At 39.1% G+C, this 20,038-nt stretch overlaps 1 protein-coding gene across 1 annotated transcript in view; it reads right to left on the bottom strand.

Moving 5' to 3' along the window:
- TRIO (trio Rho guanine nucleotide exchange factor) overlaps nt 1-20,038 on the bottom strand; it is a 261,531-nt gene that overhangs the window by 7,073 nt on the left and 234,420 nt on the right. The window contains exons 39-53 of the mRNA XM_074146261.1: nt 19,720-19,786; nt 18,174-18,277; nt 17,490-17,559; nt 15,348-15,437; nt 14,541-14,633; nt 13,852-13,902; nt 13,554-13,631; nt 12,487-12,678; nt 11,368-11,545; nt 9,776-10,545; nt 5,364-5,611; nt 4,455-4,593; nt 4,175-4,202; nt 3,138-3,300; nt 913-1,034 (exon numbers count right to left, since the gene is read on the bottom strand). Coding sequence (XP_074002362.1) covers nt 913-1,034; nt 3,138-3,300; nt 4,175-4,202; nt 4,455-4,593; nt 5,364-5,611; nt 9,776-10,545; nt 11,368-11,545; nt 12,487-12,678; nt 13,554-13,631; nt 13,852-13,902; nt 14,541-14,633; nt 15,348-15,437; nt 17,490-17,559; nt 18,174-18,277; nt 19,720-19,786 — 2,393 coding nt within the window. The remainder of the gene's footprint in view (nt 1-912; nt 1,035-3,137; nt 3,301-4,174; nt 4,203-4,454; nt 4,594-5,363; nt 5,612-9,775; nt 10,546-11,367; nt 11,546-12,486; nt 12,679-13,553; nt 13,632-13,851; nt 13,903-14,540; nt 14,634-15,347; nt 15,438-17,489; nt 17,560-18,173; nt 18,278-19,719; nt 19,787-20,038) is intronic.

The raw sequence follows: 20,038 nt of genomic DNA, 5'->3' as shown, positions 1-20,038 counted from the left end.
GACAGACGTACAAAGACAGAATACAGAATACTTCGTGTCTTATTTTCTTTTATATGAGCCAATTTCAGACAGAGCCCTTTCACCTAAAATGAATGAATGAATTAATTAATTAATTCTGACCAATGGATAAATATACGGGCCTCTCAATAGATTAAAGGACCAGGATAGCATCAGTTGTTATAAATGACACGTAAGAAAGCCTGCTATCCTGCGGTCTCCCTGTGTTTTCCCTAATTTTAAAAAAGGAGGATCCTGAACTCTTAAGAATAACTGAATGTACAAACACACACTGAAACATCACTATGCCATCAAACACATCAAGTAAAAATAATTTTTTAACTTTGCTGCCTCCAAAACCCAGGCATTTTTCATCTTTGCAGGTTTCCTTTTTGTTCTCTCACAAACATTCAGGTTCTCTCACTTCAGGTACTGAAATATAATTTAAGTGTAGATCCATGATGCAAAGACGAGAAACAGTTCTACATTCTCCTAAATGCTATGGCTTCACAATTAAAGCAAAGGAGCATATTAAAATAAAGAGCAATGCTACTCCTTTCTTATCTGTACACTTTAGAAATTACACGTTAGTATAATAACATTCATTGAGACTAAACTCAGAATGTAGATGATAAAATCATATATTTAGTATGTCTGAACTAGAATTGACGGACAAGGTAAATGCCTGTTGACAATACTGTGTAGGAATCTTGACTGTATGAACCTCTAGCTAGTCACATCCTAAAATTGCATCTATACCTGCTGAAACAAATAATTACCACAGATGGAAAGGCTTGTTATAATACTCCTTTAACAGAGGGATGCCCAAGAGCTGGGGTTTTCTTTTTCCTGTACTATGGGTACCAGACACTTTGAATGTAATTACATTAAAAAAACACAGAGAGACAGGCCTACCTAAAACTCGTAGACTGGCGGAAGATGAAACCGAACCCATATCGTTTGCAGCTATACATGTATAGATACCATCGTCTTCTGCAGTCACTCCAATGATTTTCAGTGAAGCCTCTCCTAAGTCACTGGGAAACACAATGGCAACTGTTAACCTTATACTCATTTTACAGACCTTAAGGCATGGAAATCAGACAAAATTAGGTTGATACTGTTAATGTTTCTTATTCTCCAGCCTCTGTCTCTCTCTGGACAATCATTATTAACCCTGTTCCTGCCACTTCAGAAGTGTCTACCAGAGTTTGAGCATTTTGTGTTCATCAACTATCTTGGAACGTCCTACAGACTATTAGAGAAACATCCTCACTGACACTTTGTCTCAGCATGTTCCAGGCTCCATTGCGTTTGACAGATCAAACGCCTCCCCTGTTTCTTCCGGCTTCCTCTACTTCCTTCAAATATGAGAAGCCGTATTGACATAATGATCCATCATTGTTTTTTTCTGAAAGGTTAATTTTCATCCCTGACTCCCAGCATATAGAAGCTGATCTAACATTTGTACTTTCAGTGCATTCATCCCTTGTATGAAAGTGCTCCCCTTCAATACCAAAGACGCACCTCAGCACAACTTTGGAGACCTCAGAATCTGGGAGAATTAAGAAGGACTGAAGTTTTCTGTCACCCCCAGGGCAGAGACAGCAATAAGCTATGTAAGATCACAGGAGAAAGATTCTGCAGACTCTTCCTTAATCCTTCTCACCGCTCAACCAATCTTTTTATTTGATGGTTTGTCTTTAAACGTCTACTTAAATCTCACTCTATGCAATTCACTTCTAGTACTTTTTTGACCATCTGCCACGGACATGAACAGCAGATAATTTTATTTGCAAAAGTCTCTCACAAATGTGAATACTTGGCAAGTCTTCCCTACGCTTTTCACCTCTAGGCTCAAAACAACCCTAACATTGTGTTATTCTTTCACAATAAGGCATATTTTCAAGATTTACTATCATTCTTACTGCGTTCCTTTGGATTCATCCCAGTTACTACAAGTCATTTGACTGACTGAACCAAAACCTATTTGCTATGGTCTTCACCACATGACTTAATTTCAGGGAAAATAATGAATGTAAATCTTAGGAACACAGTTAGATGACCCCCCCTCCCCAGCTTAAAGAATACTTCATTATTATTATTTCTAAAAATCTGTCAGCCACAGCCAGCATGATTTACGGGGTATAATTCTGTAACAGTAATGAATCACAGTGAATTAAACCTAGCGAATCTAACTCTCAACTCATCTCACAATAGCCCTGGATGCAGTAACGAGGCTGCCACAACGCCTCTGTCTCCCCATAAAAAAATATACCCAATGAAAAGGAAAAAGCAGCAGCAGGAGGAGGTAAAAAAGAGCAGTATAACATGCCATCAAGTTTGCAGGTAAGCTGGGCTATATCACACAACTTCTAAGATGACGACATACTCTTCTAGCTATTAATGAGCAAGTTTTCACACAGAAAACCCTACATTCTGAATTGACAACATAATTCGTAAGACATTTCTTCACACTCAAGTTACTCATCAAACAACATTTTCTGTATATAAAAGAATGCTTTTTCAGAAAAAAACCCTCTTCTAACATGCAGTTTCACATTCCAAAATACGGCATTTTCTCTTATTAGTCAGGTTTTTGAGTTACCAGTTAATCTGTTAGGTTCTATCATAGCAAAGCTAAAACCAGACAAAAATGTTAATTTCTGTGCTTCAACAATAAAGACAGTGACATTGCCATGTCAGTAGGAACCAGAGGCTTTTCTTTGCAAAATACTGTAGTGTGATCTGAAAACAGTCACCTCCCTCAAAAATTATGGTATGCTACTAATGGAAATAAGGGATTGGCAGGAGGGCATGCCACAGCACTGGCATGTCACAACATACTGTTCTGGTTCAAGCACTAGGTCAGCGTCACAGAATCACAATGGCTTCTGCAATAGGTAATCAGAAATACCAGCTGAATTTTCTCTTGTTTTTAAAAATCAACCGAATATGACCATTTGGGTACCTCAGCCATACGTAGAAATTACACATTTCCAGAAAATCTCAGAATATTTCTGCCTGAGGGTAACCCTATCTTTATGCCTCAAAGCCAAAAGCTATCCTGTGCCAAGGGTGCAAATAGAAAATATAACAGTTTCAGCAGTTCCTGTTGAACATTACACAAATTGCTGTACCTGTACGAAATGCTGTGATGACCGTCATTGCTCAGTGTGTTATGATCAGGACCTTTCCAAGTAACTGAAGCCTTGGGGCGACCACAGACTTTACATCTAAGCACGATGGTCTCTCCTGTCTCACATGTTACCTCACTCAATGGTATTATAAACTCTGGGGGAACTGGAAAAAGAAAATTAATGGCATTAAGTCAATTGAAGTGAATAAATTTGCTTTTCTATTCTTTGCACTCTCTCTTCTTTATTAGACAAAGTAGTATGGTACTTTAAAGTTCCACGGTGTATCTATCCCTCTATCCTTGGAGCACATTCATGGTTTGGCCGCTTGCTGGAGGTATGCAGAGCTAGTGAATTTTTCTCTGTGTGAACTTGGAGACAACACTACTGCTATACCATGGATAACCCTGAAGCCTACCATGGTGAACCAAACACCCTGTTTATGGCAAGCTGAGGAAATCCTACAGTGACAAGTACTGAAGGATGAGCTCAGCTAGGCTATCTTTGCAAAAATCCCTCGCAAAAACAAAACACTTCATCCAACTGAGGCACTGTAGCAGTTTCCCTTTTTCACATGTGAAACTCCAAAAGCTTGGTTCTGTGTATTAAGATAAAAACCCAGTTTGGCTCTGAATCCAGAGGGCCGTTGTCTTTGTCCTGATCAGCCTCTGCACTGGAGAGGTCCTGAGTGTTTCCTAGGGAGCAAGGTTAAAAATGAAGCAGCTCCAACTCCTGGCCCTGTTATTTTGCAAATTCAGCAAGGCCCAACTTCCATACAGTCTCCATATAGAACATGTCATATGGTCCTTGTGTTTTATGTTGTTTTAGACTTGTGAACAAAAATGTGCTCCTCGCATCTTAAAAAAAATAAACATGACGTATTTCATTAACTGTCTCCCTTATCCAAAATGGGCCTATGTATATTTTGATAGAAAACACTCAGTTCCTGACATAATTCATATCAAGCAAATCTAAAAAACGTAAATAATGTTTTAATCAAACCATATTTACTGCAACTTTTAAAAATTAAAGCAACTTACCATCATAAATGTAATTGGGGTTGAGAAGCTGAAAAGGAAAAATTAAAGAATTAATGTCCTGATAACCTTATAATAACACTACTCTTTCTGCAGTATCTTTATGCTATATAATCTTTGAGCCTGCAAGTGTGATATCTTCCCGTTTTCAGATTTGGCAAACACTGTCCATTAAAACCACTGTTACCTCTAATGCCTTCACATTAAATTCTGCTAGAAGTTACTTTTAAAGAAATCGCAACACAATCTCTTTTTGAAACTACTACATTTTTGTAACACTTACCTTTACAGAAACCTTGTTGGCAAGTCCTTCTCGGGATTTGCGGTAACCATTTTCTAGCTTGCCTTCCCTTTTGCCGTCTTTATCTTTTTTCTCAGATTTCTTCCTTAAACGGAGTGCTGTGTGCCAAGACGTTGACTTCCTGAGTACAGAAGATTACATTTTGATTAGTTTTTTTCAAATCCATGTTATGTATTATACTCTCTAATTTAAAACAGCATTGGAAAAGTATGTCAAAATGTTATTTCATTGTATTAAAATATACTGAAATGAAATACATTAAGTACTCCGTAAGAGATGCTACCCTTGTTGGTTAAAACTGTAAGCAAGCTAGCAAGATTAGTCTGTAGTTCAGGATTTCTTGAAATCATTGCTCAAATGTTAAACTTTCTATATGAAAATACAAACTGTCAATCAAACTGAACAATGCCCTGTATGAAATTCATATCAAATACAGCCTATACAAGCTTTAGTGCTAAGAACTTTCATATAATTACTCCCATTGCAGATTTGAGAGAGATCTTCCTAGCACAACCAGTCATTTTCAATAGGTTTCTGGGTCAAAGCAGAAGTCTAGGAACTCCAAAATCTTGTTTCACTGCCGTTCTAAACAAAGATATCTAGCCTGATAACTCATTTTATTAAATAAAGCAGTAGCTATTGCTACTTTTGTATCAGGTATTCTTTCATCATCTTTCCCAGAAGATTGCACTACTACAGCTTTTTAATAAAGAATATGCGCTTCTGGGCTCTTACTAGCTTGTATTTCGAAGTTTGCTATGGGACCTCTCAAGTACTCATCTTCCTTGACGTTCATTTATTTCTCAAAGATCTCATCAACTTTTGGTTTAAAAGCCTTGTCTAAATTGGAAGCTTTTCCTCCTCCCCTTCTGCACACATCCAGGTACTCACTTGATGGTTCCATCAGGGTTGTCAATGATGACTGCACTGGTATGCCCCAAGACATAGCCGGGAATCCAGCCCTCGGCTGCGGGGCACTGATCAGTGGCGGCTCTGAACACCAAAAACATGTTCTGTTGGTTGCTGGCTAGGATCTGCACGACCTCTCCTTGGTAGACATTTATCTCATCCTCCTTCACTGCCGTGTAATCGTGTGTCACCAGCATGGTGGAGATATTGCTACTGCTGCTACTTTCACTCTGCAAGTATCAATTGGAAGCAGAAAGAGAGGGGAAAAAAGAGGGATCAAGTTTAAAGTTCATGAAGAAGACAGGCTGTTCTTGGCCTGCTACGTTACCTGCATAATCCACATAATTTAAGATTTAGCCAAAGAACAGAGCTGCCTGCATCTATATATCTTGTGCAAATTAGTTTGAATTTTGAACAGCTTCACGTAGAGCTGCTGCAGAAGTTTATTCCCACTGCTTTTACACAAGACTACTTCCTTTCACTAAGAGTCAGTTTATACATAGATTTCAACTGGTCTTCCTTTAAAGCCCATACACTGAGCCTCGCATCTTTATCAGGAAACACAACTACGGTACAGCATATAGGACCGTTTTTCATGGTCTTACAGCTGCAGTTACAAAATCATAATCATTACCTCAAACTCTGGAAATTCCAACAACAAAAAATACGTATAGTCTTTCCTAGCACTATTTGTCAGATCTCAGACACCAGCCTTCTGCACACAAAACATGACAAGGTACAAAAGAGCAACATAGGTTTTGACAGTGTGTCTCAAAACCACAAGGCTTGTCCCTGGTTGACTCTGCATGATCAGGTTTATTCCTTTAAATGCACAGGATGAGGTAAATTACTGAAATAAGAAATTATTCATTTCTTGGGCAAAACAGGCCCACTGAACTATCAGAATAAAGCTGGAAATCTCACTGTAACTGATTAGTGACTGATAGCTGCATGTTAGTTGTTTATTATAGACTTTCAACTAGTGTTCACGAATGCCGTTTGTTTCCCCACTGAGCATTTGCAGAAAGCTAATTATGGCTGATCAGGTGTACATTAAAAGCTATACTACTTTTCAGAACGAAAAGCGTTCTGACAGGATTCTCCTGTCCCTGAATCCACTAGAAATTATTATTTTTCAAAAGTAAGTCTCATTTTGTCCATTCACATGCATGAAATTTAATAAATGGAAGTCTATTATCAGACTATGCAACCTATTCCCTGAAATAAGGTATTTCCTTCTTGAAACAAGTTAAAACCAAAGTGAATGGCCTATTAATGATGTGGCAGGAGGCATGTGTGTCCCCCCCTGCGTTCTGTCTCTGTTCTTACGTCAAACTGTTTCAGGTCACTACCAGGGAGGGCTCACTATCGCTTAGTAGTAGCCAAGTTGAAGAAGGGAATCAGTACCCAGCTGTAGCTGGAGACTACTATCACTTATATAGCACAACTATATCTTAGTACCATGTATGGGCTAGCAGTGAGCGGAAAGCTCAGCACACAGGTTTAAAACAGCGTCACCTTTTTTCTCAAAACTGTCCACTATTTCTCCCCTCAGTGCTGAGGAGATGTAGCAGGGGTCAGTGGGCAGCATGGGACACTGCCAGCCCTGAAAACCACGTTCTCTTCCAGTCTGCTAATGGCCTTGAACAAGTAACTCCATCTCTCAGTGCCTGTGCTTCCCCATGAGTGCTTTGGCTAAGAAACCAAAACATTTGGAAAGGAACAGTCTCAGATTACTCATTCATAGCATGTTCAGCACATTGATACTTGGGTTTCCAGTCTGTACATTTTATTCTAGTTGGACTATTTTATTCAAATGGATCATCAAAGTCCATTCCACTTTTTTTCCCCTATCAGGATAATGAAGCAAATGCCACCACAGAGAGAAAGACCTCATCCTGGTTGTACCTCTACTAAAGGATATTTATGTTAACTCCAGATGCTGTATTTCTCGTGGTAGAACTCATTTTGTGTGGCTTAAAGGACTGTCTGCATGGTTTTTTTATTAGCAAGCCCTTCCCCATTATTTAGGCAAACTGGGAACAGTAGAATCAAAAATCTCATTTTCAGTCATTTCCTAAATTAAGATTACAATTTGCTAGATTCTTTTAGCTAGATGAAAAACAACTTTATTCAGAGAAAGCTGCCTTTGTTAACTCCTTCTGTTAGACTTACAGGGCGAGATGAAGGGAAGGCTGAAGTTGCAAAACCAACCTAAGCCCCGAACCTTGTCCCACACACTATTCCTGAACATAGTTTCTTTGCATGCAGTCGAATTTGTATAACTGCAGGACTGACCTCTTCTGATGCATGAGAGATCGTGAATGGACAGACCATTTCTTTTTAATAGTTAAGTCTTGAAGGATCACATTAAACTCTGAATATTTCTTATTTTTAACAAGGACAGATAAATTTGTTAAATAAACAAGTGCCTGGTAACTACTATGTGACAAATGTTCTTGTGAATGTGTTTATATCAGAATTTATTCTCACCACAGAAAGATACTTCCTTGCAAGGCAAAAGAAAAGGCTAATTATTCTTGCACAGTTAATGTTTTTCTACTGCAAGTTCTGCTGGTCATCACTGACCTCAATTATGGGATTAGAGGAGGATTGAAAATCAAAATAGAAAAAATTCCTCCCATATTCCTGAAATACCAGCAAAAGCAACTCCTTTTTCTTCTTCTTAGGAGTAACTTTTCCATAAGTAACCAACAGTAACCATATGTGCATATAAACACACACATCAAAAAAACCCTTCACAACCAATTTTCTCTAGCCTGTTGAATATGGTGTGGAATTCTGCTAAATATGGTCTAGAAATGAGGTTGTAAATGAAGAATTATGACCCATCTCAGTTACCAAATTAAAGGAAACTTAGTTGTGAAGCAGAAGGCATGCATTCAGATATTATGTTTTACAATAAGGTAAAAACAAGCAATGGTGTCTTTGCTGAGATAGTATCAAAATTCAAATGTTTTGAAAACTCAGTGCTATCCCGACTCTCCCTCTATTTTTAATGGAATGACATCAATTAATATTACGCAAGTCTTCTCTGCATAGAAAAAGTACCACCATCTTGATTCACATACTGTGCAGTAATTGCAAAATACTCAAATTACCCCAGATATATTATCATCACATTTTGCTAGACTGAAGATAAACACAAGACAGAGCTAAACCAAATGAAAAGCTGAAGGAAGATTGGGATAAAAATATGATACATGCAAAGCAAATTTCTTCTTCTGAAGCTATTATAAAAGTAAGTGTAAGAACTAAGAAGTCAAGAAAGCTCTGTGTGTTAAACAGTTCTATAAAGAAATGCATGCATTTAAAAAAGGTCCGGCAAGTTAGGTGATTTGCAAAATTGGTATTGCATACTATTTGTGAAAGACTAGAAAAACAAACATTTGTGAACACAACACTCAGTGAGAGAAAAATCAAATGCGAGTTTAAAAAAGAAAGGCACCGTAGCCTGCCTACCACATCCACGGCAAGTGCCTTGAACCTTTTGCGTTCTACGCGCACATGCCTCTGTGATTGCTGTGTTGCATTTCCTGGTGGACGTTATTACAGAGAATGTGGATTTTGTTGATACCCCAGCTTTCCACACAAACATACCAAGCGTACACTAAAAGGTTGAATCTCCAGATGCCCTAAACCAGTTCTTCTTACAAAGCAGAAAAGACAAGTGGAGCCGCTATTTGTTTTGGTTGTAGTAGAAGGAGGATTATTTTAGCTAAGTTTTGTTGGCCTATTTTGAGTGGGTTGAAGGAAGCTTCCTTGATCAGACACAGGATTTAAAAAGAGAATGTTGTACATCAACTAAGGCTGAAAGGCGAGGGGGGAAAAATAAATTAATAAAAAATAAAAATCAAGCATCCCAGGGAACGTACTGTAGATGTCTCCACGAAGTTAAACCTCAACGGGACAATGGTGGCGGATTTATGCGTGAAAGGGAAAAAAGCCCCAAGGCAATCTGCCAAAATCTTGAAGTCAGATTTAAGTGCTGGCCGCAATGCGTACCCCAAGGTGCTCTGGCTGCCACGCTTCAGCATGTTAATTATGTGCCTTCAAATTAGAGACGAAAAAAGCAAGGAGAGCAAGTTAGTATCAGCCTAGTGATCTATGTTTTCAGCAGAGGCAGAAATTGCATCTAATGTTAGCAGTTGCTTTTGTGTCTGTATACATATCCATGGTTGTATGTATACATACACAGAGAGGTAGACAATTTTGTTTTTTTAATGTGCAGAAGAGATCCGAACAGTTGATTATTTCAGAGCAGTACAGCACTGGAGAGCCAGAAGTTAGTACGGAGAGTGATGGTAACGCACAGAAAGGGAGCATGGGAAGGTTTTAGAAGAGCTCGCAGGACAGAGGTGCTCCGCTCTTACCCCATTACTCTGGGTGGAGTGAACTGACTGCTCGCTGGTCGAGGAGCATGTGCTCATGCGGTCTGTGTCCTTGCTGTGTGAAGAGTGGCGGTGGACCTGCCGCTGGAGGGAGTCATTGTCCCCAGGGAAAGTGAAGGAGCCAGGGCGGCTGGCAGGGGATGCTGGGATGGAGCTCCAAAAGGAGCCCTTCTGCAGGGGGCTGCTGGGTGGAAAGGTTTCTTTGCCAAAAGGAGAAGGGAAAGTCGTGGAGAGAGGAGAGTTCATTGGTGAGATGGCTCCTGGCCTTGGCTTCCCAAGCGTCAGTGATCCTATGCTGTTTCTTGATCGACTGTCCTCTGAGCTTCCACGCGAGTCTTTCTGGGCTCCATCAGCTGAGCCAGAAATGTTTCCCGCTGTCTTCCTGGGACTTTCAATAACTTTCATCTTGGGAATCTGCTCAGCTTCTCTCTGAGGACCATCCGGTTCTGCATTGGGAGGGTGCCTGTCTGGCTGGCTCAGGCCAGTTTCTAAGGAGGTGTTGTAGTGTGGCAGGGAGAGATTGTGAATGGACATACCTGACATCTTGTCTGCCTCTGCTTGGGCCGAGGCTGCAGAGGAGACCAGGACTGGGGAATGGTGTCTGACAGGCTGGGGGATCCGGGATGGCCGGCTACGGCTGGAGCTGGGGATGCCACTACAGCTGCTGGGGCCGCTGCTGTTACCGCTGCTGCTCCCGCTGCCGCCTCCACCACTGCTGTGGTTCCTCTGGTACTCGATTGGGGACGTCAAGGCTGCAATGGGGGCAGGAGGGGAGGCGATCAGGGAAAGGAGGGCAGGAAAGGGAACAGGAACAGTTTAAAACAGACATGTTTACTGGCAAAAGGGGAGTGCTGTTCAAGTAAGTTAAATTCCCTTAGCAATGTTGGTTGTGCCATAGGTCTCAAGTCATTTTTCTATATCACACCTTCATGACCTGCTATATGTACCTCTATTAAAGATGAGAAATCTGAAACCAGGGAGAAATGTTTTCCTTTAGGATCACATTGTCAGTCAGCAGCCAAGCTGGGAAAAACAGGTGTGGCTCCAAATTCTCAGCTCGTTGTTCCATCCATTACAACTTTTTTTTTAAAAAAAGTCTAGATTGGGGCAACAACCCGTCGATAAAAAAATACAGCAAGAACCTTCTAGTGTCACAGCAGACACTATCATCTTCTACTTTTCTCCTGCAGAATCTGTGACAACAATTGCCACCAAAATAACATAAGCAAAACATATTCTGAATAGATGCTTAAAATTACACTTGGGTTTAGCCTTTAAAGGCTTGCATTTGCTTAAAAGGAGTACACTCTCCACCTCAACGGATGGTGCCAATCTTGACTCACTCCTACAAAACATTTGGAAAATTTCACCAAAAGAACACCATGTAAATTCAGACTACCACTCTTATAATAAATGCTAGCATCTGTTCTGAAGCAGAAATGCAGCACGTATCCCCCAACTGTTCTGTATTAGCTCAGGAAAAAGGAAACTTGCAAATTATTTCAAAGCCAAGAAACAACAGATGAGAATGAAGTTATTCAACTATGAACTTTCAGGGAGAGGAAATAATTTACCATTTAAAAAGTTGCGCTGGTTTTCCAAAATTTGGTTAATTTCATGGATCCATAGCTGGCGGACTCCTGGACTAGCAGAATGCAAAATAAAGGTCTCTGTGACATCGCCCGTTCTTGATGTTAGTGCAAATTTACATGGATCACTGTCCACATTTTCCTCCAGGGAAAGGCAACTCACCTTCATGAAAAAAAAAGAATTTACTTTGTGTATTTTAAGAGAAACATACCTCTAAAACCTCCTACTTAGGAGCTCAGAGTAAGATCTCCAAATGGCGACCATTCCTTCCTTCAGTAAAATAACACGACAAAATGAAGGATTACAGTAAACTAAGGATTAGTGTACATCTTACTAACACGCTGTGCCTGAACAATCTCCAGCTGGTCAGTATGGCCCAGTGTTCTCCATCGTCCCTCACTCTCCCTTTGTGTTATTTAAAATGCTGAGCCTGCTGTGCAGCTCTACCACTGGCCCACGCTGAAGGTTTCTGCTGCAGATACAGCAATGCCTTGGAACAGGCTGTCCAGCCAGTGCTAAACAGGATGTGCAGCTGGCAGGCAGAGCACTGAGGGGAATTAAAGGAAGCAGGGTCCACTCAAAATACTTCACGAGGAGGGCTAGTGGGCCCTAATATCATCAGGTTTTGTTTCAGGGAAAGCTTGAAGTGGGGGTAAATGCTTTTTGTTTGAGGAAGAACTGAAATGTCTAAGAAGGTGACACTACTTACAAGTGTTACCTAGACATCTGGACTGATTTTAGCTGAAACTCAAAAGAAGGCATACATAGAGTTATTATCTTTATTTGCAATGACTTTGGGATGTGGTATATGCACAGCACAGAGCTGAAGACTAAACTCTTCCTGAATGCTCCTCCAGCTTTGTACAAGAACACCTGTTTTCGTACGCTTCACATGGGAAGCATCAGAATGCTGGAATCCAAAGATTTCCATTCATCAGAGTGACCACAAATTCAGGAGGAAGTAGTTCCAGTAAATGACTGACACCTCACTGTGCTTTGTGATCGCACATCTAGATGTCACTAGTGACTCCACACTGAACCAGAAACTGTTACCTTATCAGAGTTTGTGCAGGAGGACGCAAAGACTCACACACAAAAGTTACCTTGATACTGTTTTTAAACAAGAATCCGGGCATGGAGAAACCTTTCTTTTTATCTAGCAGCTCACTGAAAATGACAATCTGCTCAAAGAGGAAGACCCGTCTCTCCTTGCAGCGTGGCAGAAGTCCTGTGTCCTGGTCTGTAACCAAGAATGTGTCCTGGAGCAGGAGCTTACCCTGGGCTACAATTTTACCCTAAACACAGAGACAAGCAGAAACACATTTAGTGCAGTTCTTCATTTCTTTCCTCAATCATCCTTTTTGAGCAGATGCTCATGCCAAAACAGCTTTGGGTATCTACCAATTTCTGAGTGTCACTGACCATTATACATTCATTGATGCTCATCACAAAACATTCTTGTGCCCTTTCTCTAAAAACAAATGTCATGAATTAAAAAAAAAAACAAACACTCCACCCTTTAAAATTCATACTGCAGTTTGAGGCTTGTAACAGTAAGGCTTTCATCTCTCTATTCTCAATAACTCCCACAGTAACTCATATATTCTTCCAATGTCTTCCAGGGTGCTGAAAAGGGGAAGAATTCAAGTTCATACCTGCATCACAGAGCAGAAAGGACTTTGCAAGTCGAACATGTGACTATGGTATGGCTGATGCATACTGGTTCAACAGCCAATTTCCATCTCTTCTAGACTTAGCAAAGCAAGGAAAAGGGCTACAGTTGCCTCAGATACTTTACTGACCTTAGCAACTCCTCCTTCATCTACACTACTGAAGTCAGGTCTGCTCACCTGCTGATAACTGATTCTTCACTATTTTGCAAGTCATTAGTCAGTAAGAGAACTGTAGTAACATCAGTGCTTCCTAGATTTTGCAGAGGGACTTACCTAGCCTGACTGATGCAACAGGTGAAGTTTCCCAGGAAAGTCTTTGGCAAGGCTAAGACTTAATTTTTCATTTCTTTTCTGCTTTTTTGAACTGCTAATCACTGCTTTTTGAACCAGCTAATCACACAGTCAGGGAGCACCATACCTCATTTCTCCCCACAATATCAACGTTTAATCTCTAGAGAACCCGACAAAACCTTTAAGCAAAACCTCAGCCAACTTACATCAAATCCTTGCAGGCGGCCAACATTCATCATGTCATTACACCGTTTTGGTACTATACACATGACCTCTACAGCTCTCTGTTCAAGACAAATAAAAAGTCAAAGCTATATTTTCCAAATGAGTTAGCAGCATAAGATTTCATTTCATTTGCTATGGTTGCTTTAGAACAGAAATGTGTAAAGTAAACACTTATAATCACATTCTCAAGATGATCAGAACAGGAAAGCGACTCTATCAAAACAAGAGAAGTTCAGAGTAAAGAGCATTCAAATCACTAAGAGAAAATGTCTCAAGTACCTCTAGTTCTGTTGTGTCAAGATTAGCTTTCTTAGAATATTTGAGGAAGTCCTGAAAAAGAAAAAAAAAAAGTTCTTTTCTCATTAATCGGCAAAGAGAAATCCTAGAAAATCTGATTTCGCTATTCTCTGTCTGAGAATGACAGACTGCAGAAGACACACAAAATTTTTTTCTTCTTAAAACTCCTTGCTGCAGAGCTTGCCCCCTCTTAATTTTTAAGATTTATTCACTATTTTGCTTTAGCTCTTACAAAAACATGTATTAGGGCAATGAACTCCATGATACACAGGGTTGCTCTTCAGTAAACATTTATTTGATATTAAGATGGTTGCAACTGTAGATGGAAAAGTTGGGATGAGTCCCAACAACTCATATCACATTTAAATCTGAAAGCAGTTGGGAGATTGCCTCTTCTGTTCATATGACACTGGTACAAATTCTAAACATTTCCATGTCACTGACTTGAGTTCATTTGGTTTTTTAATGTTAAAAGAAAAAGCGAAACTCTGCCCAAGCTATTTACTACAACTTTTATAACTATCTGAATACGGTCAGAAAAGAATCACATGACATTGCTTTCAAATCTGGGTTCTGTTTAGGAGAAGGATGGAAAAAAATTAGCAATATTTAAAAAAGAAAACATATCTGTTAACACATTTATGAAATCCTTCATCTCAACATCACTTCACCTTTAGTAACAGCTGGTATTTCATAATTCTCTGCACAGGTTTTATTAGTAAATCCGTGAGCTGAAGTCTGTGGCCCAGGCGTTGCTTTAGATCCTGAGGGTTGTAAAACAAACATTTTTTGTTTGTTCAGTTAGAAACGACTTTATTTTGTTGACTTAAAAACACAGCAGGATATAACAATGATATAACAAGGATATAACAATGGCTATCAGAGCAGAAATTGGCAAAACTCAGAGCAGAATCTAATCTTCAGTTAGCAAAAGCTGGAGTCCTTCCCCTTATCTGTATCAGCTTTGTTTCCGAAGTATTCCTCTATTCCTCTCTCCAAGCATCTTCCGTATCTTTTTTGGAAAAGATTGTATAGTGAAATGTAATTTTTCAATCACAGGTTATATATAGTCTATTTTCGACAGTGATCTTTGCTTATCCACAATTGCCACTTCCTGTAAGATGCGCTGTTAACTGCCTGGGCTAGAACTAGTAAGGATGAGACTCTACCGATTAATTAATATCTTATACCTAAACTTTAGTTTTCTTCCCCTAGAGATTAATACATCTCTAGGAGCCTGTATCAGACCTGAGAAATCACAAGAAAAATGTCAATAAGTTATAATTTAAAACAGTAACAATGATATGTATTGTGCTTTTTCTTTTTTTTTTTTGGGGGTGGGGTGGGGTGGGGAGTGGGACGGGACAGGGGGAGGGTTTGGTGTTTTTTGCTTTGGTCTGATAATCAGATTGCATCTGATAATGCTTATGATTTGTACACACTCTTCACCTTGCATATATCCTCTTTCAGGAACTTACCTCAAAAAATGTGTCAATGTATTCTGAGACAATGTGCTCAGACTTTGGTTTGTTTTGGCAGTAAACTATGTACATGTGCAACCTTCTCTCCTAGAAGAACAAAGATAAAGAATTATACATCATCATCAAGAAAAAAGACACAAGCTAGATGGAAAAGAATTATTATCATAATAAGTACAGCTGTTCAAAAGTATAACCTTAAAAGGTCTTTTTGCGGAAAAGAAGCAGCTACATATGCAGAAACTACAGATCTGAAAACACACTTATTTGGGAATATGAAGACGACTTTAGAAAGGCAACAGAAGTAAAAAAATTGCCACCGTTATAAATAATCCTGAACAACAGGTATTTAGAGATGATAGCTCAGCAGTTCCCACAGTAAAATTAAGTATTTTAGCAAGAGCAATGGATGGAGCCTTTGAAATATGGTATTTTAAAATTAATTTTCATAATCTGATTATTATTCTAATGTATCAGTGTTTTCCTCCTGTTTAGCTCCTGTACAGGGTAGTTAGGAGAAACGTCTCAAGTCTTCTATTTAGTATTGGCTGTCCTATTGGAGTTCAAGAGGGGACTTAGGTGATGTAGCCTGGAAATGGTGGCACTAGTATTTTTTAACTTCTGTATTTGATTCTGTGTATTGATTATGTGAGTCTGTATTTCGTGTATGTGCTTTTAACACCAAGGCAACAAAGCTAAAGAGAGAAAGCACAACTTCAGCCTTTAAGATTCATTCTTAATAACTGACCTTGCTGGTTAAGAAACACAGACATATCATATGTGTCTATTACCTACTCCAAATTCTTCCTTATCATTTTGCTAGGATCAGTTTGCTGTTAGAGGCTTTGGTGCTCAGAGACTGACGGAGTACTGACCAGTGAAGACAAATGGAAAGCAAAAAAGGTAAAAATAAGACGGAGATTGAAAAGGACACAGAACATAGATTAAGAGCAGGAACTGAAACCTCATGTTCTAGCTGATAGCCAGGGTTTTGCTAGAGGATGTTGTAATAGCATCACAGCTTGCCTTTCCATCTGGAGTGATAAGGGTGCCTTTCAAAGACAACTCAGTCACAAATATACCAGGAGAAAGTAAAACAGCAATCAGAAACAGGAAGAGTTACTTCCTCCAGGTTTCCCATTCCTTTTTTTTTTTTTTTAAATAATCTCTCAGAAATGAAACAGCTCATTCCTCATCATTAGTCCAGGAATTAGGCCTGGCTTCCAGTGTTACTGTTCCATCAATATTTGGTTCCGAGCACTTTTGCTACCCTGGTATTGACTTCAAACAGACTACAGGGAAAATCTGAAATCCATTAAATATGCTTTAAATCCAGTCTGTCTTTAGTCTTTGCACACTTGTGTAAATAGTCATATCTAGCAGGCAAGTTTCCCTTCTGCTGTCTTATAGATGATTTGGAGTACCTTGAGAACTCACCTGAAACAGATATTAAATTGTATTTCTACACAAAGAGGCACCAAAATGATCGATTAGTGGCATGTCTGATGTGTTCTGAATTTTGATATCTAGTTTCTAGATAATTAGTTCATCCAACTTCCTTCTGAAGTGTTATAATATCCACATGTATCACACGGCCATTCCTTTTAATAAATAAATGAAAAGTGGAAAACCATGGACTTGTATAAAGCTATAAAGGGTACTGTGTTGGACTAAAATTAACTTTCTGGCACTCTCAATTCCTTCCCTAAGGGACAAGGGAGGAATCTCAACCAGTATCGTGATTCTCAGAAAAGGAAAGGTTATGGAACTAGAATGCACTGAAACCAGAAAGAAGAACGAGCCTCTTTCCTATTTTTGTTTCCTATGTTCCTGCATATGTACTGCATGGATACCTGGGATTAGAAGGCAGGTGTCATATGAAATGACAATTTCCTTGCACAGAATTGGAACTGAATAGAGAAATGGGGCCCTCATTCACATTTCCTCTCCACTGGAAGATATTGGGAACAAAAACTAGAGCATTTACTTATTCTATTTATAAGCTCTCTCTCCACCTCTTCCAGTGAAGAATATTTTACAGCATTTTCTTAATTGCATTGTACCATAGATAAATCCTTAAGAATCAAACATGTGAGTCAGTAGCAGCAACTGGGGTTTGCCAACTTAGACGTTTGCACTTACATGCTTAACAAACAGGGATCCTAGCTTTTCTGGATCTTCAAGGCACTTCTCCAACTCTCCTAAAAAGAAGCTGAACATAAACGGAATAAGTACTTTTTTCTGATAACACACACTATAGCAACAGGTAATTGCAAGACAATGTGATCTTACTGCAAGGTCCACTTTGTGGCCCCTGTCAGCAGCTTTGGATGTCCAAAATGATGTCAGCAGTGTAATATTAAAGTACAGTTTTCCAAAATGACACACTGAATCCATGCCAAGATGAAAAAATACTGGTATTCAATTCTTTTATTTCATATATTGATTGAAACTTTTCTCCTTCCTAGTCTGAACGCCTGAGGTGCTGATATTGCCATGCTAACACCTAAACAAATTCCCTAGACTGCATTCTTAGAGAAACCATTTTTGAAAATAAAGCCTCAAACAACATACAAACTTCTGTACATAATACTATCCATACTATAGATTCTCAGTTGAAGCACTTGTTTATATAAGCATCCTTGTTTAAAGCAAATCTTCATACCAACATTTGTAAGCTGAACCTACAGTATCTACAACTCAAAGCAAGACCAACTGTATTTACCTTGTATCTGAATATTTGAGGAAAAAAAATAATTTCTTAAAGTCAGTCTAGTATTTTTTAGGTAGAATTGTTCAGCAGATGGTTTTCAAGTTAATACGTACTCTCTGTGCCAGTCATAAATCTGGTGAATGTTTCCAAATACAATCTTGTCTTTGCCTTTCATGTCATCGGGTACACCGTCTTCCTTCATAAGTGCCATATAACCCTGCAACCGTCCAAGAAATTCACTGTGAACATTTTAACTTGAAAAAAAGCAAGATGTCTTTTAATCCCCTTTTTCCCAGAAGCTTTCCAAATTGTCTGTGCAACAGCTTGCTTAGGACACAAAACCAACCCAAAGCACTGCTCTGTAACATAGCATAACATAGAGCATAGAGACAAAAATATCACAAATTGACTTAAGGTTGTCTACCCAACACCGCCCAGTGCTAGAAAGATGATTTCACTCTAGCTCATTTAGCCTGTGTGAAAAGGCTCAAAGCACAGAGGAAACTTCTACAGCCCTTCTCCTTATTGTCCAAAGCCGTTGCAATGCTTTGCCAGGTAGGGCTGTTACCAAGTGTATGTCAGAGCCACTGAACTGGTTTCCGGTCTCCTTTGCTCAATGTTTTGTGTTTCAGTCATCCACACTAACTCTGCACTAAAGCCTGCTGAGGAAGAAAGCAGCTGCACTGCATATGGGACTACCACCTGCAGTAACGAGCAAACCAAACACCAAAAAACTTGAAGATCAATTCTATTAGCAAGCATTCTAGCTGCAATAAAGTTCTTTTTACATTTTCCCATAGTCCTGTCTTCTTGGTTTTGGTGTATATGTACTCATCTCACCATGCAATTCTATCACATTGTTAGAGCTGGGAGTGCTTTTTAAATTTTGGAATATTCATGTAACTGTATTCCTTCTATTTTTTCCTAATACTTCTATTCCTAATTAGCTTGGTCTGGTTTTAGCTTGCAAAATTTATGTTTTGATGTCTAGCGTTTTCACCAGGAATTATTTTGTTAGTTACAAAAATACATCTGTTCATAGTCTTCTAGTGCACCCTTTAAATACTGTAAAAAGATTATCACAATGCCGATCTCTTTCCCTCCCTCCGTTTAAAACAGAGTTTAAGAGTTTAACCTTGTTAGGCTGAAATTCAATGTCACACTCATTCTCTCTACTCTTCCAAATGCATTTTATTGGTAGCTGAAGACTGAAGGGAGACATGTGACGTTAGCTCATTTTACAGAAGGGGAAACTAGGAAGTCTAAGGCAAGCCCAGCAGTAGGAGAGGAAGCAAGTCTTTCAAATCCAAGATAGTTGCTCTATATGCTGAGCTATAATGCTTTTTTAAATGTAGTTGTGCTAAATAAAACCACCTAGTCTAAGATACCGTTAGGCTAGAGGTAGTGATCTTAAAAAATGACACTCCTCAGAAGCACAATAACATGGGCACAATACAGGAATAACGAAGGGAATAAGATTTGATGCATTATTTCTATTATGTTAAAAGCCTGCAGGAGGGAAAACTCAGAATGCAAACATTCACATTTTCAGTTTCTTACTGTGTTTTTGTTTTGAAAAAAATGGTGAGGTTCAAGCTACATAGCTGGTCAGTACCACATTTAAAAGGAAAAAAATCAAGAGAATGAAAAATGTCATACCTCAACTACGTAGCCTAGATCTCGTACATAATCTCGCTCTGTCTCCACTAATTCCTGTAAGACATAGCTACAATGGAAAGAAAAAGGTAAACACATTTCATTAAAAAATGAAACAGATTTTTAAAAAGGATTGATGCCATACAACTTTTTACATATTTGTAGTCACATATGTGTGATAAGCAGAGCTGAAATGGAAGAATTAATGCACTTTCTAAGCAAGATGCTGCTTGGACTTTGGAACCGGAGCAGGCTTGCTTCTGTTTATCTGAAGTCAGATGTTTTCTTATATGTGTCATTAAAATTAAACATTTAACTATTG

This window comes from Numenius arquata, chromosome 4 (genome assembly GCF_964106895.1).
Source record: "Numenius arquata chromosome 4, bNumArq3.hap1.1, whole genome shotgun sequence".
Lineage (NCBI taxonomy): Eukaryota > Metazoa > Chordata > Aves > Charadriiformes > Scolopacidae > Numenius > Numenius arquata.
The sequence above is the reverse complement of the archived record's forward strand: the minus strand, read 5'-3'. Positions and strand labels throughout refer to the sequence as shown.